The 24,394-nt window shown below is 48.8% G+C and overlaps 1 protein-coding gene across 6 annotated transcripts in view; it reads left to right on the plus strand.

The window, feature by feature from the left end:
* The window catches only part of STRIP2 (striatin interacting protein 2), a 335,180-nt gene that overhangs the window by 225,980 nt on the left and 84,806 nt on the right, over positions 1-24,394 (plus strand). For 5 of the 6 annotated variants that reach the window (XM_069629588.1, XM_069629586.1, XM_069629584.1 and 2 more), the window contains 3 exons: positions 11,098-11,225; positions 12,144-12,326; positions 17,228-17,448. In XM_069629588.1, the coding sequence (XP_069485689.1) occupies positions 11,098-11,225; positions 12,144-12,326; positions 17,228-17,448 (532 nt within the window). The remainder of the gene's footprint in view (positions 1-11,097; positions 11,226-12,143; positions 12,327-17,227; positions 17,449-24,394) is intronic. The other variant, XM_069629585.1, reaches the window with a different exon arrangement.

Genomic DNA, 24,394 nt, shown 5'->3' on the forward strand with positions numbered 1-24,394 from the left:
GGACGACTCCGACAGGAACCCTCAGGAATCACACAAGACACCTTGTCTGCAGGAATGAGAAGGGAAGAAATAGGGAGCAGGTTAGAGGAGAGCCCAAAGAAGGGAAAGGAAAGGAGAGATCAATGGAAATCCTCTCACCCGAACAGGACTGAGGGAAAAGGACGAGAGTTCGGATCTGGAACCTGGCTGAGTAGGATAGCTTCGGGAGAGTCTGGAAGGATAACAGGAGATTATGACCAGGTAAAGATACTCAAGGGAATCCTAAAGAAAGGGAACTTACTCAGACGGGGAACTGGCCGGAACGGGAGACAAATAAGATTGATCCACAAAGCTGACTGAGAAGGAAACCAGCGAGAGCTGAGGGAAGGATCTGAAGAGAGAAAGTAACACAGGGTAAGTAGGAACCGCAAACACAGAGGGGAATGAGAGCATGGAGAGAGAGGATTCAGAAGCGAACTCACGGAGCGTCAAAGGCAGAAGCGACGTGAAGCACTGGCCGCTTCGTTGCCGGATAAAGGATCACGTGATCGGTCGTCCGCACGTCAAGGGAGCATGTAACTACTAGACCGCTGCCAGCCGGTCGGGGAGAATCACCAGCTTCCATCTTAGAAATGTTAGGAATCAAAGCGCCGCACAAGCGGGTCCGTGCCCATAAAGACCACTTGCGGCGATGTGTAACAATGTTTTTTTTTTAAATATATTTATTGATTTTTCAAAGAAAAACTATACAACCATCATCATCAACATAGCAATCAGTTATATATCCACAATAACTTCCCATTCCCTCCTCCCCCATGCGAACCCGGACCGGGGTTGCACGGTCTGCCATTGGTGTTAGGGTGAGCCTGGGCTGTCCAGGTCCTCGCCTGAGGTGCTGACCTCTTTAGGACTGAACAGGGCTGTCGTGAGGGCTATCCATTGCAAGAGGTCTTCCGAGTCACCTATTTTCTGCTGTCGCTGCGCCAGCTCCCAGGCCCCGGTTTCGGCCACAGACCACCTACGGAGGTCTTCCCACCATGTCACAAGTCTAGGGGCCCTGGGGCACTTCCAGGCCATTGCGATGCGCCTTTTTGCGAGGATGTACATCAAATCCATGAGCCTATTGAGAGGTTTGTTTTTTTTGCCTCGCGGATATGAGCCCAATAGACATGCCTTAGGGGATTGCACGTCTAGCGTTATGTCCTCCTCCGCTATCCTGGTCTGAATTTGCGACCAGGTGGTTTGTATATCCGGGCAGGCCCAAAACATGTGGGTCAGTGAAGCCGCAGGTTCTTGGCACTTGGGGCACGGCACTACGCAGGCGCCATTGAATCTCGAGATGACAGCTGGGGTAAGGTAGGCCCTGTGGATGATGTAAAATTGGATAAGCTGGAATCGGGCATTCCTGGAGACTTTTTTATGGTAGTGTATTATTGTTTCCCACTCCGTGTCTCCGAATTGCGCGTTTAGCTCGGCTTCCCATTTACCCTTGCATGTGAGTTCGGTATGTGTGGTGTTGTCAATTAGGATCTCATAAAGCCTAGAGGTTTCGTGTCCCCCCTCTGCAACGCCCACCAAGTTCTCAATGGTCTCGTGTCCGGTGCATTGGGATTCTGCTTCCGGCCATCGCTTCCTAAGCTTATCCAGCACCGCCCCGTGCAAAAGGAACTGACCCAGTGGGACCCCAGTCAACTCGTGCAGTTCGGGAAATGTGTGAGTGCCCTGGTCGTCTATCAGATCGCCCAGGGTGGCAACACCGGAGGGTTCCCACATGTTCCGGATCGCCTTCCGGTCCTCCGGTCTAGTGGACATGATGGCGGCTATAGGGATTTGTGGGGAGTAAGGGTCGGTCAGCCTGACCGATTTGCAGGCCCGACTCCAGATCTGAGTGCCTAGGCGGATGAGGTGTGCATCCAGCGTTTTAGGTATTGGTCTGATCCAGAGGAGGTCCCTAAGCAACCAGGGTGCGTCTGGGGGCTGCAATAGGCGTGTGTCCGTCGTGGCATCATCGGCCATCCACTGGATCACGTGCTTAAGCTGGGCCGCTATGTAGTAGAGCTCAAAGTTAGGGGTTTTCAGGCCTCCCCTCTCGTACGGTCTTTGAGTTATGTCTAGGGCAACTCTGTGCCTCCCCTCCCGCCATAGGAGTCTCCTACATAGTTTGCTCAGGTCTTTGAAGAAACGTTGGGGATGTTGTAGGGGACGTTAGTGAAGAAATGTAGAAGACGCGGGAGTGCAACCATTTTAAGGAGTCCCGCCCTGCCAGCCATCGAAAGGGGCAATTTACACCATAGGTCAATTGATTTAGCCAGTCCCTCCTTAGCCCTGCCCGTGTTTAGTGCATGTTCGGCTTCGGGGTCCCGGTGGATCGCGACGGCCAAATATTTGAACGTGGTGGGTTCCCATTTAAGGGCCAGAGGGGGGAGGTGTTCTTTCTTGGTTCCACTAAGTGCAGCCAGGGGGAATAGGCAAGACTTGCCGTGGTTAATCTGGATCCCGGTGCATCTGTGGAACCCATCTAGGGTTTCGAGAATGTAGGGGAGAAGATGTTGGGGATCCCTTAGGTAGAGGAGCATGTCGTCCGCATACATGGAGACAAGGTGGTTCACTCCATTTACCACTATCCCCCCGTCTCCATACTCCTGCCTAAGGTATGCCGCCACTGGTTCAATCGCCAAGATGTAGAGCAAAGGGGATAGGGGGCACCCTTGCCGAGTGCCCCTGGCCAGGCTCCATTTTTCCGAAAAGGTGTTGTTGGTTCGCACTCTGGCTGTGGGATTAGTGTAAATGAGTTTGACCCAATTCAAGAAAGCCGTTCCGATCCCCATCTTGGCAAGGGTGGCGTAGAGCCATGTCCATCGGACCGAATCAAAGGCCTTAGAGGCGTCAAGGGACACAACTGCATATTTACCGGGCATGCCGTTTGTGCTGTGTATCACATGATGCAGCCTTCGCAGGTTCTCAGACATGGAGCGGCCCTGCACGTAGCCTGTCTGATCTTGGTGTATAAGGTACGGGACGGCTGCACGCAGCCTTCTGGCCAGTAGTGCGGTGAGGATCTTGTTGTCTACATTCAGCATGGATAAGGGGCGGTATGAGCCGCAGTCAGAGCTTTCCTTGTCGGGCTTAAGTAAGGGGATGATGGTGGCTTCAGTCATGGAGTCAGGGAGGTGGCCTATTTCATACGCCTCATTATATACTTTGGACAGTAGGGGGGCCAGTATGTCCTCATAGGTCTTATAAAACTCGCCCGGGAGACCGTCCGGTCCCGGCGTTTTACCAGAGGGCAGTGACCTAATGGTGGCTGTGACCTCATCTGGGGTGACGGGGCCTCCGAGGGGATCTGCCAAGTGGTCCTCCAGGCGAGGGAGCCTGATGGCGTCCAGGGCGTCTTCGATCGCGTGGTCTGGGGGCGGGGCTGGATCGGAGTAAAGGGTTTGGTAATATTGCTTAAACACTGCATTGATACCCACTTGCGTGTGGAGGGTCAAGCCGTCTGTATTACGGATGGAGCAAATGGGGTGTCTGGGGGTTTCTCGTTTATAAAGCCATGCAAGAAGTTTCCCGGGTTTGTCGCCCAGGGCGTGATTCCTTTCCGTGAATTTGGTATAGCTTAGCCTCCCCAGCGTCTCCCAGTGTGTTAAGCATGTTTGTTTAAGTTCAATCATTTTCTGCAGGTGGGCGGGATCAGGGGATGGGGTAGCTTCGAGGTCTTGGAGTTCGGTCTCAACGTGCGCTAGCAGGGACGTGACGGATTTCAGGGCCCCTCCGGCCGCGGCTATCATTTCCCCTCTAGTTACCACCTTGTAGGCTTCCCATGCTGTGCCTAAGTATCTGACGCTATCAATGTTGGTTTGCCAGTAGTGTGTGGAACCCTCCCTGATTTGTTCATTGAAGGCTTTGTCTAATAGCGCTTCGCTTCTCAATTTCCACGTCGGGATGGGGGACCTGGGAGCTGTGGTCACCCACGAGGTCATCAGTGGGGAGTGGTCTGAAAGTACCCTGGCTAGATACTGCGTGTCCTCAAATCTGGCCATGTGCTCTTCGCTAATGAACAGGCAGTCTATCCTGGTGTGGACCTTATGTGGGGGGGAGTAAAAGGAGTAGCCTCTGATTTCGGGGTTTTGCGCTCTCCACAGGTCTTTCAGGGCATATTGCTGCGTGAGGGCGTTCAGTATCTTGGCGGGTGGGGAGGGGTCACCATGCTTACCATCCGATCTATCTATGCGAGGGTTTAAGGTACAGTTGTTGTCGCCTCCCCATATCGTTATGCATTCGTTACTCGGGGACAGCCGGGCGTACAACGAACGAAAGAAAACAGTGGCATCATGATTTGGGGCATAGGTGCAAATCAGGCGAACGTCGCGCCCCTCTATGGTGCCCTGAATTAGGGCCATCCTACCTTCGTTGTCCGTTTTGGTGTGGATCAGCTTGACTGGGACAGAGGGGGCAATCCATATCAAGACTCCTCTGGAGTAGGTGGAGTAGGAGGAACCCACTAGGGTACCTCGCCAGACCTTAGCCAGCGCTGCAAGCTTGGAGCCACATAAGTGGGTCTCCTGAAGGAGAACGATTCCGACTCTGTGGCGCTTCATGTAGGCGTGAATGCAGCGCTGTGTGATGTAGCTGTTTAGTCCCCTGACGTTCCAGGACATGACTCTGATCCTCTCAGCCATAGTCTGGGTGTGGTCGTGTGGCTGTGGGAAGCCTGAGGTTGAGGTGTTCGGCGAACTTGGTCATCCTGGTGGCGATTCCGCTGCACTTGGTCCCGTTCCGGTTTATGTCCGATTCAAACTGTGATCCCAACTTGGGGTTCAGACCCCCATGAACAACAACGTCTAACTTAACTACAAACACAACTTCAAACACAACACGTCTAGCGAGGTTGCCCTTGCTCTGACATCCCCGTTTCTGCCCCATCAGACCAGGGTCTTCCGGTGCCCTACGGGCGGGTGAGCTCACCCAAATTATCCTGGGGATAGGAGAGGGGCTGCCTCCGAGGGTGTTATCAGGAGGTGCGCCACGACCGGCGCGGCTCCGGTACCATCAGTGTCGCCACTCTTACTGGCATATTGATGTGCGATCGGCTACTGCAGCCAATAGGTGGTGAGGAGAAGTCCCTTTGTTACAGGCGGCTAGGGCCTGCGCTGCCTCCGTTCAATGTCTGGGATCTGTTCTCTGTCCATCCATTCACAGGCCTCTGCGGGAGTGTCAAATAAGTGTGCCTTATTGTTGTGCAGGACCTTGAGTCTGGCCGGGTAGAGGAGTAGGCAGCGCAGGCCTGCTTCCTTGAGTCTTGCCTTGGTGTGGTGGAACTGGGCCCTGCTCCTTTGAACCTGCAAGGTGTAGTCGGGGTATATTGCGATCTTCGCGGCGTCCCTCTGTATGGAACCGCCCATCCTGGTAAAGGCCAAAATGGATTCCCTGTCCCTGTAGTTGAGGACTTTGGCTATTATGGGTCTGGGTGGGCTCCCCGGTGGCGGCCTCCTGGCTAGGGAGCGATGGGCTCTTTCTATGGTGAAGCCCTGCGACAGTTTCCCAGCCCCAATTTCCTGTATGAGCAGGTTCTCGATGTAATTAGTGGGGTCGCTGCCCTCGATGCCCTCGGGCAGGCCGATAATTCTGATGTTGTTCCTGCGGGCCCTTCCTTCGGCCTCCTCAGCCCTGTCTTCCAGATTCTTCACTCTTTGCGCCAAAATGTCCACATCCTTTAAGAGCTGAGTTTTGGCGTCGGTGTTGTCTCGGACTTGGATCTCAAGAGCGTCCGTTCTGCCGGTGATAGAGCGCACATCCTGCCTCAATAAGTTCAGGTCGATGGCGACCGCGTCTATTTTGTCCTCCATGGTTTTCTGGAGTGTCTTGATGGCCTCTAGCAGTTGGGAGTTGGCCGGCTCGGGCCTCTCGGCGCCCGACGCCTCCCCAGGGGCTGGAGCCTCCCCGGGTCCGGTCGCTCCAGCGGCTGCGAAGGACTCCATGGTGGTTTGGCTGTGTTTGCTTCGGGCGCCCTTAGTGGTCATGTCCTATCCGCGAGATCCGCCAGGCCTCGGCGGGCACTATACAGTCTATGTCCACTGGCGCCGTGCGGGAGATGCTTCGTGAGGGGGGGTTGTGCGTCGTCCACCCGCCGGGCAATGTCAGTGGGCCGCTCGGCAGGGCGGTCAGGCACAATCCTGCTATGAGGCTCTTCGCTCCGGGCCCGGCGGGGGTGCAGTTAAGGCCGCCCCAGGTGCCCCCCCCCCTCCGACTCCTTACCGCTCTTCTTCGGGACGCAGGAGCGTGAATCTCAGCTTAGGCCACCGCTGCCGCTTCAGTTCGAGTTCCACTAAGGCTGATCCCTGGTGGGCTCCTCTGGGGTCGGTCACAGGGCTCCGCTACAGCGCTGGGCCGGGGATCATCATGGCCGCCATTTCCTGCCTCCGCATGGCGTTCTGTTTCTTTTCGATGGTGCGGGCCAACAGAGGGACGTGAGGTTCCCAAACTTCGACAGCAGACGGAACACACTTTCACACGACCTGTGTTCGGTTTTCAGGTGACTGCAGTCAAGTTAATCGATAGTTGGCGGCGGATCCATAATCGTATCGAGCGGAGCTGCGCCGAACACGTCTCTCCTACATGGCGGTTAGCCACGCCCCCCGATGTGTAACAATGTTATTTGTCGATTTTTCCTCTGCGTTCGACTCCGTTGAGCGTAAGAAATTATAGTCGAAACTTGAATCCTTCGGTATGCCCCCACATCATCTTTATTTTTGCATGATGATCTATGACGAAAGTATGGCCAGGGATAGCCTTAACAATATGGGTGTGATGTCTGAACCTGTCTCCATTGAAAAAGGTGTAAGGCAGGGTTGTCCATTAGTACCCACGCTGTATAATTTGTTTATGGCCGACTTTGGTGAAATCTTTAAAGAAAAAATGAACGGCTTTCCCAGAATTGGAGCTCATAAGATAGGATGGATAAGCTATGCAGATGACATTATCTTTGATAATACAATTATTGGAATCTGTAATAGTGCCATGGCCATATGTGACTATGCTAGCAATAATGGCCTAATAATTAACCTGTCCAAGACCCAATTTATGGCGGTGGGTCGCAACTGTTGTAAAAAGTCTGGTATATCCTGTCCGCTGGGTGTGATAAGGAAAGTCAACTGCTATAAGTATTTGGGCCATGAGGTTTGTGGGGAAAGAAGAAAAATGAATCCCATGGTCCAACAAAGTAAAATATCTAAAGTAATGGCAACCCTAACAGCAGTTATGTCCTTTAAAAAAAAATGGCGGGCTACAGTCTGTTGGGAATAATCAATATATACAAACAGAAGTTGGCAACAATATTTCTCTACGCCATGGAGACATCATTCTCCGACTGGTCAGCTTGGGCTGATGTGACAGAAGGCATGATATGGGGAAGATTGCTAGGCCTTAATAACTATACACCGGTTCAGGTGCTGCAGCTTGAATTGGGGCTCATCTCCCTGTCTGCACAGATCGAGCATAATAGAGCTGAGCTCTTTGTAAAAATCTAATTTGCCCGTCCCGAAACCCAGTTGTATATCCTTCGGGAAGGCCTGGAGGGAGTTAAAATGGATGCCCTGAAGAAATTCGAGGAGATAAATGACCAACTCTTTGATAGAATTGGATGATCCCCCAAATGGGTTCATGGGGTAGGGGCAGTGTTAAAATCTCTCAAGGATTCGATAGTGAAGTGGGACTGGGCTGCCAGCCACAATAAGGTAGCTACTATGAGTTATCTGTGTACGTTTGCCAAAATGCCTTTCACATGTAAAAAGCCTCAAAATGATCTGAAATTGATGCCTCTCAGACCAATTGTAGAATATTTTTGGATATTCGACTTACCGCCTGAATGTATTAGGGGTACGGGGAGCCTGGACTGGAGTTCCAGTTGAGAGAAGGAATTGCAGACTCTCCCTAGATGACACATGTACTTACCGGCTGTCCGATGATATCGACCTATGACAAATATTTTGCCAAATTTTAATATGATCAGGCATATATTATAAGTGAAACCTTTTGGTTGAGGTGCCTCTCTGGGATGAATAATAGTTTGGTCATTGCTATTACCCAGATGTGGAAGGTGGTCAATGCTTGCCTGCGAAAATTTGAAGAGGAGGTCAAATTGTTGACGGCCTAGAATTAATTATGTTAATGGTCACTATTGGGCCTCATTAGGACTCCGGCGCTAAACCATGGTGCTATTAGCACCATGGTCCATGCCGGAGTCCGCCATGGCGGAAATGGGAATTACCACCCCATTCCAAGGTTGGTGGGGCGGTTTTTCCCCATGCCGCTATGGCCCTTCCCCATTCCTATTTTTGCCCCATAGGGCTCAATGGGAATGGGGAAGGCGCTAATTACGGCACTGTAAAATATGGTGGCGTAATTGGCTCCTAGGTCCCTTTGGGGGTTGGTTTTTTAACGCCTACTAAAAGCAGGCGTTAAAGTGCAACCCGCAAAGGGACCTCGTAATCAGGCGTTAAGGTTTTAACGGCGCCGACACCTTTTACGGTGCCGTTAACCCCTTAACGTCTGGGTTGTAATGAGGCCCTATGTTTTCTGGGAGGTAGGTTATTGTATGCCTGACTATTGGACATCATGCCCTCTGTTATCACATATATCATGTGTTTTGATATCTTTTCTGTTACTCGTTACTTACGAACCCGCTATGTAAGTTTGCTGTGCTCATTGAATTTTATGCCCTTTGTCTTAATCTTTTTGATTAGTTCTAATCTCGATTCATGGCCTGGTTTTCTCCTTATTTTTATATGTGCGTTTGTCTGATTTTATGTTACTAAGCTTTTTCCTTTTTTAAAAAATGTTACTGTTTCTTTGTATGAATTTTATGAATTGTAATTCTATTTGATATTTTTTATATAAATTTGTGAAAAGTTCAATTAACTAAAACACAATCAAAAAAAGATATTGCATCACATGAATCCCCACATGCACCCCCCCCCAGCCCCCCCAGTAGGACTACGCCCACATAGCATGGACAGTTGCCCTGCTCTGTTTGGGTGACACACTGTTGTACCTAGGCAACCTTTATCAGCTGCTCGTGAGCAGGGATTGAAATAATGTCAAAGCTGTAAACAGTACCTGGGCCAGTGGTGAGGAAATGGTTCGGCAGGCAGTGCAGGTTTCTAGTCGCAGCAAGCGCCACAGGCTGAGGATGAGGAGAGGCAGGGGCAGGCAGAGTAGGTTGCTACCCACAGCAGGAGCTCAAGTAGCAAGTAGCATAGAGGAAAGGGTTGGACAGGCAGTTTAGATTACTACTCAAGGCAGGTGCGAAAGGAGAGGCAAGAAAATGGTGGGGCAGACAGTGAGTGTCACTACTCACAGCCGGTGCCAAAGGCTGGAGGCGAGGAAGGGATGGGGAGTGCAGTGTAAGTTGCCAAAGGCTAGAGACAGGCAGTCTCTCTTGGCTTTGAAAGATGCAGATAGGCGCATAATTGGCACAGGCCTTGAATGGTGCACCATGCAAGCCCCTGTGCATTATGATATGATATGATGTGGCATTTATAATGCGCCTGACACAAGTGTTTCTAGGCGCGACAAGACAAGGAGGGGGAAACGAGGGAGGACAAAATAACGATCTTACCAGGTCATTCAGATCGTGCAAGTGCGGGGAAGGGGAGAAGTCCCCAGGGGAGAGGGGAAGGGAGAAGTGCAGTTAACTCACAAGTGCAGCCAGCGAGTGGCTCATAAGTGCAGAGAGAAGGGACTGTAGGGTTGCAGATACAGACCCTTAAGTGCTGGGGAGAAGGAGGCAGTGCAGGGGCAACTGGACATTCAGGATCCTGGGCCTGAGTTCAGAGGTTGACCATGTGACCAGTGCGCAGAGCAGTCAGGTGCATCGGCAGGGGAGAGGAAGAGAGAACCGGAAGTGAAAAGGAAGGTCTTGAGTTGCTTCCGGAACCAGAGGTGGTTCTGCTCAAGTTTGAGAAAGGCAGGGAGGCTGTTCCAGATGGAGGCCCCACCCGAGGAGATAGATCTGCCCCCAAATCTGCTTGGAGAAGCGTCTGACCCTCATAGAGTTGGAGGTGGATGAGTGGAAGGCTCGAGAAGGAAGATGTTTTGGAAGAGAAAGTTGGAGGTAGAGCAGTCCCAGGCCCCTTGTGGACAATGCAGAGAGTCTTGAAGTTGATCCTTTCAGCCATGGGGATCCAATGAAGAGATTTCAGAGCTGGAGAGATAAGATCCCTGGGCTTGAGGCCAAGGACAAGTCTTGCAGTCCTGTTCTGGATAAGTTGTAAAAGTCAGAGTAGAGGCAGGGAGATTTACAAAGAGGCTGTTGCAGTAGTCCAGCCTAGAGAGGACCAGAGCTCTGGAGACCGTGAGCTTCTGGGGGAAATTGAGAAAAGAAAGAATACCTCTGAGGCGGTGCAGCTGATAGTTTGACTTTTTAGATACGTCAGAGATTTGAGGAGATAAGGAGGGGGTGGAGTCGAAGATGACATTGGTTGGCGCTGCACCTTTTGTTGCTTCCGGGTCGGGTGGCAGAGCCAGCTTTCACAGGTGCTGGCTCACTCTTTTAATATTTTCTCCGACTATACACCAAAAACTGAATTGTCTCTTAATGCTTAAATGATAGTTCTTCCTATTACTTGCCTTACTAGAACTTATTTATTTGAACTGTGTTTTTAAAGTCCGGCTTGACCATAATGTCTTACCTGTAGGATCTCACACAATCTCTTAAATGGACACAAAATCTCTTGGGCTATCTTGCGGACTTGGCCTCCGAAGATTGACATAATGATTTCCATTGAGTTGGCTAATGACAGCAAATATTTGTAAACAATTGTAAGACCCGACTGAGCTAAAGTTTTAGAGTAGAAAGTCATGTGTTCCTGATCATGTGTTACTCTGACAGATGAGGGCAGGAAAGAAACCACTTATAAATCAGTCTACCTCAGCAGAGCTCAGCCACTGGATAAAATAAATGCCTCGCCTTTGTGACGCCTCCGTGGCAGCATGGCTGGATGGCCACTTTACATTTTCGGGAGTCTGGCCTCACCTTTGTAATATTAAAATTGGCAAGAAGCACGTGAGCTGGAGCAGGGACCACGCACATCACCCCCATGTTTCTTCTTCCTTTCCTCTAAGGTTTTCCGGTGCAGACGGATGAACCCTTTGCTCTTTTGCTCTTCACCATGGTGACCAAGTTCTGCAGCGGCCATGCACCTCATTTCCCCATGAAGAAAGTTCTGCTGTTGCTCTGGAAAGTTCTTTTGGTGAGTGCCGGCTGTTATGGGTTACTACCATTTATGTGGGTGAATTAAAGCGTGCATTACACAGCGTCAGGTGTAGAACTGCTGTCCTTAGGTCTGTCGAGAGAACGTGTTCAGTCGACTAGGAAAACGCGACAGGTTTGGCCTCAAGCGTCATGTTCTTGAATTTCTTCTTTGCATGACCACTTCCTCCTGCCGTTGTGTGCCCTCCTACCTCTCTGGATTCTGTTGAAGCAGCAAAATCGCTTGCAGAAGTAGTGAGTTGCCACCACACCCTCTCTCACCAGGTAGGCATTTAATGGATCGTGATCAAGCGTCTCTGCTGGGAATCAAGCCTGTGACCTGCAACACCAACACAGATGTAACTCACTGAGCTATGTCAGCAGGTTGTATTTGGAGGCCCTTTCATGACTTGTAGGAGAGGTGTGTTCTTTGCCTGAACAGTACTGAAGGCAATTAAATAAGAATCTCTTAAGCAAAAGTGGAGGACTTTCCTGTGAATTCACAAAAATGTTAAAATTCTGCCCTGTTAAAGTTCTAGAGAAGGGTTGTCCAACTCCAGGCCTCGAGGGCTGGATTCCTGACGGGTTTTTAGGAAAACCCTCATTAATATTCATGAGAGAAAATGTGCATACATTTAGAATCATTCTATGCGCATTTATCTCATGAATATTAATGAGGGTTATCCTGAAAACCTGTCAGGATTTCGGGCCTAGAGTTGGACAACCCTGTTCTAGAGCAGACCTTTCCTACTGTTCAACTAGGAAGTATCACTACGGGAAAAAAACATAGGGGTCTGGCATCTAAAGTCAAGGCTCCGGCATGCAACATCTTTCTGCAGATCCTGCAACCATGGTTACGAAGCCCAATGTTCCCTTATGTTTCTGTGCCTATTGACTTGTGACCTTGGTCCCTCCACAGTTCACTCTAGGTGGATTCGAAGATCTCCAGGCCATGAAGGTGAAGAAGCGGGAAGGGCTGGGCCTTCCACCCCTCCCTGAGGACAGCCTGCAGGTGGTCCGCAGCATGAGGGCGGCCTCCCCTCCAGCCTCTGCCCTTGAACTGCTGGAGCAGCAACAGAAACGTGGACGTCGGGTCAGGAGGGTAGGAGCGGCCAATTGTTTCTCCACTAGGGGCGGGCACATGCAGGCACACCACAACATAAGGGGCCAGCATGACCCAGAATGACTACAAATGAATGAATGAATGAATGAATGCCTGTATACTTACACATCTCAACACAAATCACAATAGACGACCTGGTTGTGCAAGATTACAATAACTGGCCAAGATATCATTAAATTGGCAGGCAGTGGCGTTTGTTCACAGATGCTACTCCATGCTTTCAGGTGAGCCATTTCTCGAGTCTCCAGCACCCACAAGTGCAGTGACTCGGGAACTTCTGTGTGCTTCATAAACCCACACGGACCAGCCGCAGGGGTGGACTGGGGACCAAAAGAGGCCCTGGAAATAAGTTTCCAAGTGGCCCCATATTACAAATTTTGAGCAAGCCTTATCCTTTTCCTATGAGAAAGTGTGGAAATGCACAGAAAAGAGCCCCAGGGTGCAGAGGCCTACCGGCAAATCTCCAGAGTTCCCTATAGGCCAGTCCACCCCTGGCAGCAGGCAAACGGCTGGCAGCCATTCTATGACACAGAAACTGATGCCATCAGCGCCTTCTAAGATCCCTTGGGTGTAGCAACTGTGAATCCTGCGCTACAATTCCTGTCATCTTCCACTGTGAGAATGTCTTTGAATTCGTTAAACTTCTCGCAGGATTTTATTTTACCCACTTCTTGTGATGTCATTGTGGTCAAAGTACATTCAGTGTTGCATCCCATAATGCCATACGAGAGGATGACTGGGTGACCCGTGGGAATCTTGCCGCCAATTTTAAACTGTTTTTAACCCCTCAACTGCCAGGCTATTATGCTAAGTCTGTGCAAAAAGGACGAGCATACTCGTACTTGGAAGTCAGAAGACTGAACAAATAACTCTGGAGATATGTTATCCATTTCCCCCTAAATATTCGAGGAAGCAATCATTTCTGATTCCTACTCCAGGCCTAGAAAATGTGGGGAAAGGTTTGGATGTTTGAGCCCTGCAGGTGGCGCTACATTCAGTTAACACTTAGATACAGAGCTGCTTAGACACCAGTGATTACATTGCAAGTCCGCTCAAGCCACGTGATTCATCAACACGGAACAAATAACACCGAAACGAGACGAACAGATCATGACACCATTCGCTTGTAAATGGAAGGACTTCCCAGGTATTTATATTGTCGTGCTTGGTGTATATACTTTAGCAGATCAATTAGTTGTTACCCGCTTGAAGTAACCTAGAGCGAAAGCAAAAGATGTTTAAAACAGCAAGGCTGCTGAAAGGCTAGTGGGTCAGGGGAGTAGTAAGTCAGAAGCCGACATATTATTGAAGCATTGGGCGTTGCAGTTTTGTACTTTTTCCACGTCAATTGTTGATCTAAAACTAAGAATGTCCCCATGCTTTTAAATCCTGCCCCATTGTCAGCCTTACAGACATATGGCCCTCATTACGAGTTTGGTGGTAAAAGTGATGGTAAATCCGTTACCACCACTTTTACCACTCTGACGAATTACAGCTAAGTAAAAATCTGTGCTAATTCTGCCAGACAGATGCAGTGCCGTTACCTCCAGCTGTAAGCTGGAGGTAAACGCATACAGGTTATGGGAATCAGTGCACAGGTACCAATAATAGCCCCCAAAGGTGTGTGTGAGGCCGACACCCTCCCCAAACAGCCTTCCAAACACCCTTCCAAGGAACTTGCAACCACAACTAGATGCGAAATACGGCCTCCACAACCTGCTGCTGTTCATTGAGCTCCAGCAGCATGCAAGGCCACTGCATGGAATGGTGAAGGCAGCACAAAGACAGGAGGAGACATGTGTTGCGGAGGCCGCCCATACTACATGTCTACCCGTCCCCCTGGGCACTGACTGAAGCACAATTGGTCTCGCTGTATCACTTGGATCGTAACACCGCAGCAAACCTACTGAACATGATAGAGGCAGATCTCCAGAGTTTCATACACATCAGAACTGCAATCCCACCACCACTGCTGAAGTTGTTGTCCATCCCCCACTTCAGTGCCACTTGCGCATTCCAGCAGACTGTTGCTGCATGGCATGTCCCAGCCAATATTCTCAAAAGTGCTGGAGCGAGTGTTGGATACGCTCATGAATCATGCCTATTGACACACATCGCTGCCCACATCCTTGGCCCATGCAGCAAAGGCTCGATACTATTCCATCGCCATTTCCCTAATGTCATTGCAGCACTCGACTGCACACGTGGCATTGGTGCCCCTCCAGACAGTGGATCCTGCATACCGGAATCATAAACAGTACCATTCCATGAACATCCAGATGACCTGCGATGCAGATTTCGCCATCAGTTACTGCTGCACAGCATGGCCAGGTCCTGCACATGATTCCATGGTGGTCCTGAGGAAGAGCACCCTCCCTGCATATGGACACACACCGAGAACAGTGTACCTGGCTCTTGGGTAACTATGACATCTGATGATGATGTACAACAGAGACACACGTGTAGACAAGCACAAGTCCCATAATCCATATACCATGACGCACCAAATAGCCCATGTCCCGTAATCCAACTAACACTAGCCACAGAAACACCTGAGAACATACTGCATTCTCCTGCCTGTGGCCCTCACAGCCACAACCCCTCCACCCCACGTGCAGTACAGGGTATCAGCCCTACACACACATGAGCACACAAAGGCCACCAGCACAATAGTGATAGAAATGAGCATTCATAAGCAATACAGCAATGTTGAACACTCACCTTTGTACCTGCTGTAGGTGACTCAGGCTATCCGCTGCTACCATGGTTGTTGACACAGCTGAGCATCCCTGGTACACCACAGGAGACACCCTACAATGAGGCACAGAAGAGGACCAGGATATGCATAGTTTGGAATACTAAAGAGAAGGCTCAGGTGCCTCCAGCCGATGGATGGGCCACTAATGTACACACCAGCAAAAGTGGGTGAGATTGTCATCACTTGTGCTATGCTACACAACATGTGCATAAGGTGGAATATACCCATGCCTCCAGATGAAGACATTGCACACCCTTACTCAGATGATGAAGAAGATGCAGGTGACGACAGGCCACCTCATGATAGACGTGATGAATTCACAGAAGGGCGTATTGTCCTGCAGGACATTATGAACAACTATTTCTGGAAGCTCATGTGAACACCTATCACTGTACATTTAGCTGCCACTGTAGTCACATGTATCACTGTAATGAGATTAGCACTGGCTCCACTGGCTGTAGTCGAAATTATTTATTGAACATATGTGCACCCATCCCCAACACCAATGCCCTCCCCACACCCTCATATCCAACAGCATGACCCTCCACACATGCACATCTCCAACACCAATGCCCTCCCTGCACCCTCATCGCCAACAGCATGACCTTCCCCACACCCTCGTCCCCAACAGCATGACCCTCCCCACACCCTCGTGGTCTGCAGCCTTTCACATAAATGTGTGCACTACTTCCGCCTCTTGTCCCCTTTCCTTGATGGTGTGCTAGTACGATTGGTGCGGTGTTGCGAGCTCTGAAGCGGTGTGCTCGCCACAGATCCCTCAGTAGTGATGGCTGACACGGAACTGGCAGGTTCATCGCCCTAGAGGTGCTGCATTATGTGAGGGTAATGGCCCTTGACATGGTCTCATGGGTGGCAGACAAATGCTCAGCCAAATTCCACACTCTTTGGCTCATGAGGGTTCTGCTTGTAGTGGCATCAGCAGCATGCTGACAGACAGTCCTAGGCAATGGCCACCCACCTGGAGACACAGCATCCCGCATAGCCTGTGAGTGGCCCAGTTGCTCCTGAGCAATACATGGCAACATCTCCTGGCACTGCTCAATCTGGTTGAGCCTCCCCCAGATGGCATTGATGGTGTGTTCTTGCACTTGGCTGTTGTTTCACCCATTCCGCTTCTCTGCATGGGCCACCACCTACCCTTTAAGAACACTGAGCATTCCAAATGCATTGCCTTTGGATTTCCCCTCAGACATGTTTTTTATGTGTTGTAGGGCTGGTGGGCACTTTCTTAATGGTGATTTCTGAGTGAATTGAGTTTTTAAAGATGGCGGCCACTGAACTTTCAGTTCACGTCATGATGGCTTCCCTTCGGTGGCAATTTCACTGGTGGATCTACCATTCCATAATTCTGCCAATTTAGGGCAGTAACAATAATTCTGCTGAAAAAATGTGCGGATTTACCAATGGGGTACTGTTTTCTGGTTGTAATTCTACCTGCATGCACCCATATATTCATGATTCAGCGATAATTCCACCAGGACGCAATTTTCTCAGCCGAACTCATAATGAGGGCCATTGTTTTTTTTTCTTCCAGCCAAAGAAGAATCCATAGAAAATGCCACTGATGACTAGCGCTTAGAGGCACCTAGCTTAGCTTAGCTCCACAGCATGTCCTGCATGCATGATCACACTTAGTAAAATCTGTGATTTTGTTGCTTATATAGTTGTTTGAAAAAACAACCTAACTTTTACGTCATAGATTCACATACCATCGGGTTCCCATGTATAATATAGTTTCTGCAAAGGCCCTCGTTAAGGGTTGGCTGTGACTCTCCACGAATTTTGTTGGAACCGTTGACTATACAAGCGTTAAGTTCTTTCACAAGCAGCGATATGGATCCCTGCCTAAGTGCCATGCCCATCCAATAGTATGTCGAAGCTAATTGAATTCAAAACCAACCAGTCTACACCAGCTGTATGGGTATCATGCCATCCACTCAGCCAACATGTCCCCAAATGTTTCAAACCTTTAGGCAATATTAACTTCTCACCTATTCCCATCTGTGCTTCCACTTGATGTGCGTCAGTGCGTAATACATATTATCTTGATAAAACCTCCTCTTTATGTTGCTAATTTGCACTGCCTTCTTCTGCCTTTGAGCCCTTGATCAAACAGGACAGTCTGGACCTGTACAATGAAAGAGACCCCTTCAAGAACGATGAGGGCGCAGTGGACGAGGAAGACAATGATGACGCTGACAGTGGGATCGAAGGAGAGGTGGACCCGCTGGAGCGGGACATCATCCCACCACTGGTCGCCACGTACCCAACTACCGAGCGAGTGACCTTCCCCAAGGGGCTACCATGGGCGCCCAAAGTAAGGTACGGCCACCCTTATCAGATGCTCATGCAAGTGCTTAGCACCTGGCCAGAATTCACCCAATGACTGATCATTCACCAAGCCGCTCCCACTAGCCAACTCTTGGGTCCTTGGCCAATCATACTTTTAGCCCAGAGGTCAATGCCCGTGCAAGTGTCATCTGAAGCCAAATTTGCCCGTCTGATACTGGAGCCACTATCAGCCCCTGCTAGTCCTGCCCACACTCGTCACTTTTTGACTAGCCTTTTGAAGGAGCTTCTAGGGATAGACAAATAAAGGTTCAACTTCCAGTAACAAGCACAGCTGCTGCACCACCCAACTATGGTACCTGTGGCTCTTCGTCACGGCTGCTGAGCTAGTGACCTTCACCCACACCACAAATACAACCGTGCAGAGCATTCAAAGTGCAGTGCTGTACAATGCAGTAATATTTCATACTGACCTTTTATTACAGACTCTTGAGGAGATGATCCTTGCTAAGCTGCAAAATGATCCCTCTGATTGACTCTTGCAGGGATACTGTGGGCAGCCATCTTGGAATGAGTGCTTGCCGCTCTGCAGCAACTGTTAACCAAGTAACAAGGATAGATTGATGGTTGCAAGCTTTAAATTGTTCAGCAGAGGCTACGCCCCGTCTGCATGTGAACTTCACAGTAGACAATATACCTCTGCAGAGAGTGAAAGAAAAAGAATGTCCTTGCTAAATATTTATTGGTTATATTGTCTATTGTTCAGTGCAGTGATACAATGTGGCAGTCAGGAAGTAGCCTCAACTGATCAATGGAAGGCTTCCAGTCATCAGTCTATGCTCCTTTAGAATAGTTGCTGAAAAGTGGCAAAACTTATTTCTGGGTTGGCTGCTCAGAGCTCCCCACAGAAATCAACTTTGAGGGCTCATTTGGGTGTAGGGGGTGATTTGATATGATAGGTTATTTATAACGCGCTTAATACCCAGAGGTTTCTAAGCGTGGACCCGGGGATCGAACCTGTGTTGCTCTGTGTCGTCTTGCTTCCAAGGCGAGCATGTTGCCGCTGAGCTATCCTCCCAAGATAAAGCATATTTATATATAGTTAATTGCAATTCTCAAAGGTGCCACTGATGATTACTTTAATGTTTTGAAAAGAAAATAATGTGGTATACCACTCTATTTAACACAAAAATAGCAAATACGTCAAACCAAAAAAGTTAAACAAGCACTGCTTTGTCAGGCCTCAGAGATCTTGGACTCTTTCCATGAAATTGACAACGGAGACCAATAAGAAACACCTTGAATGTTCACCTTCCAGCAAATCATAAGTGCAGAAATATTTTTATAAAATAGGGAATAATGACACCCCGTTAAAGGTGGATGTTTACTGTGGCAGAGTGTCTTCAACAGGAAACTAAATAAACCAGATTATTCAAATGAAAACATTTATAGTTGAACTATCAATGGATATTTTCACTCTATTTCTGAACTATACGTTTCTTTTTATAATGCTATTCACTCTTCAGGCCTCTGTCACATTGATTCTTGGTTCTTGTTTCGCTAAGGTTTTTTTTTAATCACATTTCCCCACTCACTAAGCTTTGTATTCTTGCATAACTCAGTAATCTTCTTGTTTCAAGGCCATTTGCTTCCTCTTCGTTTCTCTATCATCGCATTTAAGTTTTCCTTGTTTCTGAGCTGCCAACAGAAAGCTTCTGGGTTTTCCTTCTTCTCACTTGCTTTCCTCTTGAACGTGAGACATGTCTTCGCTGAGGCCTTTCTGGTATTTGTGCCGCTTATGTATGGCTATGTGTTCCCACACAGCCTCCCCTTTCTAATTTGACATCTAGTGCACTGCGCCTCTTACGTTCCAATGCTTTTCAGAGTTCTCAGCAGCTCTTGCATTCAGGTGCCTCTCAAGGTTCTCAGATTGCGGGTTCAAGTTCTTCTCAAGGTTCTCATCAGCTTGTGGGTTCAAGTTCTTCTTCCATCTCTCATGCATCTGCATTATTCAGGTTTAAGGGCTTCTTCAGCATCTTTTGGCTTAAGATGCCCTTCTTAGTGCGTCTCAAGCTTCAGCGCTCACCTTAATGAATTTCAGGCTCCAGTGGTCTCCTTAGCAACTTTCCAGGTTAAGTCTTTGCCTTTGCCTGAGCACATCCCAAGTTATCTTATTTGCAAGTCTAAGGCTCCAGTGGTCTCCATGGCAAGTCTCATGATCCAGTGGTCTCCTTGGCAAGTCTCAGGCTCCAGTGTTCTCCTCTGCAAGTCTCAGGCTCCAGTGTTCTCCTCTGCAAGTCTCAGGCTCCAGTGTTCTCCTCTGCAAGTCTCAGGCTCCAGTAGTCTCCTTTGCAAGTCTCAGGCTCCAGTAGTTTCCTTTGCAAGTCTCAGGCGCCAGTGGTCTCCTTTGCAAGTCTCAGGCTCCAGTGTTCTCCTCTGCAAGTCTCAGGCTCCAGTGTTCTCCTCTGCAAGTCTCAGGCTCCAGTAGTCTCCTTTGCAAGTCTCAGGCTCCAGTAGTTTCCTTTGCAAGTCTCAGGCGCCAGTGGTCTCCTTTGCAAGTCTCAGGCTCCAGTGTTCTCCTCTGCAAGTCTCAGGCTCCAGTGTTCTCCTCTGCAAGTCTCAGGCTCCAGTAGTCTCCTTTGCAAGTCTCAGGCTCCAGTAGTTTCCTTTGCAAGTCTCAGGCGCCAGTGGTCTCCTTTGCAAGTCTAGGGCTCAAGTAGTCTCCTTTGCATGTCTCAGGCTTCAGTAGTCTCCTTTGCAAGTCTCTCCTTAGCAACTCTCCAGGTTAAGTGCTCACCTTAGCCTGAGCACATCCTAAGTGATCTCTTTTGCAAGTCTCCGGGCTCCAGTAGTCTCCTTTGCAAGTCTCAGCCTCCAGTAGTCTCCTTTGCAAGTCTCAGCCTCCAGTAGTCTCCTTTGCAAGTCTCAGGCACCAGTTGCCTCATTTGCAGGTCACAGGCTCCAGTGGCCTCATTTGCAGGTCACAGGCTCCAGTGGCCTCATTTGCAGGTCACAGGCTCCAGTGGCCTCATTTGCAGGTCACAGGCTCCAGTGGCCTCATTTGCAGGTCACAGGCTCCAGTGGCCTCATTTGCAGGTCACAGGCTCCAGTGGTCTCCTTGGCAAGTCTCAGGCTCCAGTGGTCTCCTTGGCAAGCCTCAAGGCCCCAGTGGTCTCCTTAGCACCTCTCAAGCTTGAGTGGGATTCTTAGCATAAACGAGCTCTCTTTGGCACTTCTCTGGCTCCAGAGTGTCCTTACCACCTCTCAGACTTAAGTGCTTTCCTTGGCATGTGTCAGACACCAGTGGTGCTCGTAGCACATCTGCCGGGAACAAGTCTTCTCACGTGTCTTTCTTCAAACCCAAACACACACTCTTCATCTTTCCCTCTCTCCTTTCATACTATTCTGTGCACTGCTGTTTTCCTCCCTTTGCCCGGGGTAGGTGTTCCACAGACCATCTCTCGATTGTGATAGGATGTGGTATTTCCTTCATAGCCATTACTCTTCCGGTTGCCATCCTGCACCATGGGATTATATTTATTTATTTCTATATTTATAAAGTGCACTAAACCCTTGGGCATCAAGCCACTGCTTACAAAGGTCACATAACTTGGTTACAAGGATATCATGTCTGTAGTTGGTTGGCAACGTCCGGTGGAACAGGACCATGAGCAAAGTCATGAGGTGCTTCCTAAATGTCCAGTAGGATTGTTGTGCTCTTAGCGTATGGGGCAGCATATTCCAGTGTTTGCAGGCAACGGCTGGAAAACTTCTCTTTAGTTTGTATCTTGGGGTGTTGAGTCTGTAGGTATTCGTGCAGCAGGTGGGTCTAGAGGACTGCATTTTGGTAAACTTGTGACAGGTAGGTAGTGGCATCATTGGTTAGGCATTTGTGTGTAATAGCTAATGTTTTTAAAATGATGCGCTCTCTAACAGAGAGCCAGTGAGACTGGCAGTTCTGAGGGCATTGCTCTGTACTACTTGTAACTTGTTAATATTACTGGTGGAAGTACCTGCAAAGAGGGAGTTACAGCAGTCCAGCTTCTGGCCAGTGAGCACCCGGGCGATATGTAGGCAGCTGTCATTGACCTGCCTAGTGAGCGAGAGGGTGGCATCAAGGTGCACGCCCAAGGTCTTAACGCAGCTCGACTCTGGAATTGGGATCCCTTCAATGGTGAATGAGCTATAGGATTTGTCCAGTTTGTTGAGGACGGTTTGGGAGCCCACAAGAAGGATCTCTGTCTTGTTGTCATTTAGACACAGCAGGTGAGAGGAAGGATAGCTCAGGGGCAATGAGTTTGTCTTGGAAGCAAGACAATGCATTGCAACACATGTTTGAATCCCGATCCTGCGCTTAGAAACCACTCGCTGGTATTAAGTGTGTTATAAAAGAACAATTATAATAGTCCATGCCTGTAATGTTTGGAACACTGAACGCAGCAAGCCGGAGTCAGCAGCATAGTTGTAGGAGAGTGGACGAGGACCTGCATGCCATCCACATAGTGTAAGAGATTCCCAGTTCACCGAGCAGATCAAATAGATGTTTTGTGAAGATGTTATGCAGAGTTGGGGAGGCGCACAATCCTTGAGGGACCCCACAGGGGAGGGGGCAGCGGCTGCCGTGTCAGCAAACACTCGTGGAGCCGTCAGCCAGGAAGGTGGAGATCCAGGAGATGGCTTCCGGTGCGAAGTTAGCTGCCGTGGAGAGATGCAGGCACAGGATTTTGTGGTCCACCAGATCAAAGGCGGCAGATAGGTCAAGCAAAAACAGGATGACTGACTTTTAGGTCAAGCAGTGCTGATTCATTTCTGTGCTCAGGTTTGAAGCCAGACTGGCATAAGCCCAGGATGCTTTTAGCTTCTAGGAAGCGTTGTATCTGGATTTAGGCAACTCCATCGAGGATCTTCAAGGGAAACCGGATTGTGGAAATAGAGTGGTACTTGGTTGGTATTTCTGGGTCTAGGATGGTTTTTTTGAGTAAAAGGAGCACCCAGGCTTCCTTCAGGCTGGCCGGCACTTGACAGGACAAGAAGAAGGCATTCACTCCACGTTCCAATCGTGACATCAAACACATCCAGGACAGAGTAGAAAAGGAAAGGCAAGACACAACACGCAGCTGCTCGCCCTGAGGTTTTGCTTTGTATCAACAAAGAATTGCAAAAAGGGCGAGTCTAGTCTGTTAGCCCAGGTACAGAGGTGCATGGGGAAAGACTATTGTCCATTGAAAGGTGTGAATTGGGGGGTGGAGAGTGTTAATAAATGGGAGAAGAGCATAACGTTGCATGCTGTGTGAAATAAAGACTCCAGAAGATGACGTTGCATTTTCTTTCACTGTCAATACAGTTGTAAATTCCCTTTCTTTCATTGTGTAAACAGTTCAAAATTTCTTAGACACTTTGTAGGATTTTACCAGATTGGGTAAAATAAAGCTATAATCCTACTTTTGCTTGACATGTTTCTGAAATAAGTTACTTAATGCCAGGTTTGTGTTTTATGTAGTTTGTGTACTTTTGAATGCATATAAAACTATTATTTCATCTTTTCATCCTCAAACCTTAACAAATACTTAAATTAAATATAGTTGGGAAGATATGTGGCCAACTGGTTAAATCACCAACCGGCTCACATCTTGTTTTCGCCACTTAAGCAAAGTCTGTGATCCTGGGCAAATCATCTAGGCTCACCGTGGCTTATCTGCAAAACCTGGGAGCCTGAGGGAATAAATCCTCGCTAACAGATTTAGGTGAACATTTTGCAATCTCCCAGGGTGGTAAATGAAGAGCAAAAACGTGTACAAGATTTACGCATGCGTTTTAGCTCATTTGTGACTCTAGGGGATTTTGGTAAGGACTGGCTTGGGTAGGTACCCAGAACAACCCTTACGTGCTCACCCCCTACCCCCTCCATTATTAAAAAATGAATGCATATCTGTCCGCATGAGGGCCGAGAGGATAGTTCAGGGGCAATGCGTTTGTCTTGGAAGAAAGACAACGCGTAGCAACACAGGTTTGAATCCCGGTCTCGTAGAAACTGGTCTCCGGTATTAAGTGGTTATAAAAGAACAATTATAATAATTATAATATAGTAATCTGATTCTGATGAAGGCAGACATGCATTAGATTCCTATGGACTCCGCCAATTTTTAGCAACTGCTACAAGCTGGCAGTTTCTATAGCAATTCATGGAAATGCCTCATGCCATGCTAATACACGGCAGGAGGCATTTACGATTGCACTACGAAGTTCAAAGATTGCACAGAAACTCGCATGCATTTGCGCTTAAAGGTGCAAACAATCAAAATTGTATGGGGGATTGCTAACACGCCAGTGTTAGGGAGCATGGTCCCATCTCTCCAATTATCAGAGGGAAGAGAATTACCCCCTTCAAGCCAAGGAGTAGACATGGACTGTGGCACTCAATGCAATCTGTAGATCTACCTTTGAATTATCAGGTTTGAAGCAAAGTTAGAGATCTAAAAGCCTGCAGAGAAACTCATTAGGATCATTAGGTTTGAAGCTAAGTTGTACACCTTTCTGCTCATTGTTCCCTTTATGCAGCCATCCTGTGTCCCCCAGCATGTTACAATGGGGTTTAGCCCTAGAGCATAGTTCTTCATATAGCATAGGTGGTCTCTCTGACCCTCCTTTTCTTCAAAGCCTGCCAACTTTCATACATCACAATATTGGTGTCAAAAGAGGGCACTATCTGGCTGTGATTCATGGTCGTCTTTGAGATATGACTGCATTAGCTTAACAGAATAAAATGTCAAGTGAATAACTTAAAAGTGCACCTTTATACTGAGTTTATGGTTGGACTCGCTAATTGTAATGTCTTAGAGTGCCCGGGTCCCAAGGCCCAAGCTTCGAAAAAAGGAACTTGCACGGATAGGGTGAAAATATGATTAGAGCAGGGAGTGAGGATAGAGACAAGTCGGATAGTGAGACTCAAAGAGCAAGACCCACATAGAAATTGGGGACA

The sequence above is a fragment of the Ambystoma mexicanum genome, chromosome 12 (genome assembly GCF_040938575.1).
Source record: "Ambystoma mexicanum isolate Mex_15411 chromosome 12, UKY_AmexF1_1, whole genome shotgun sequence".
Classification (NCBI taxonomy): Eukaryota; Metazoa; Chordata; class Amphibia; order Caudata; family Ambystomatidae; genus Ambystoma; species Ambystoma mexicanum.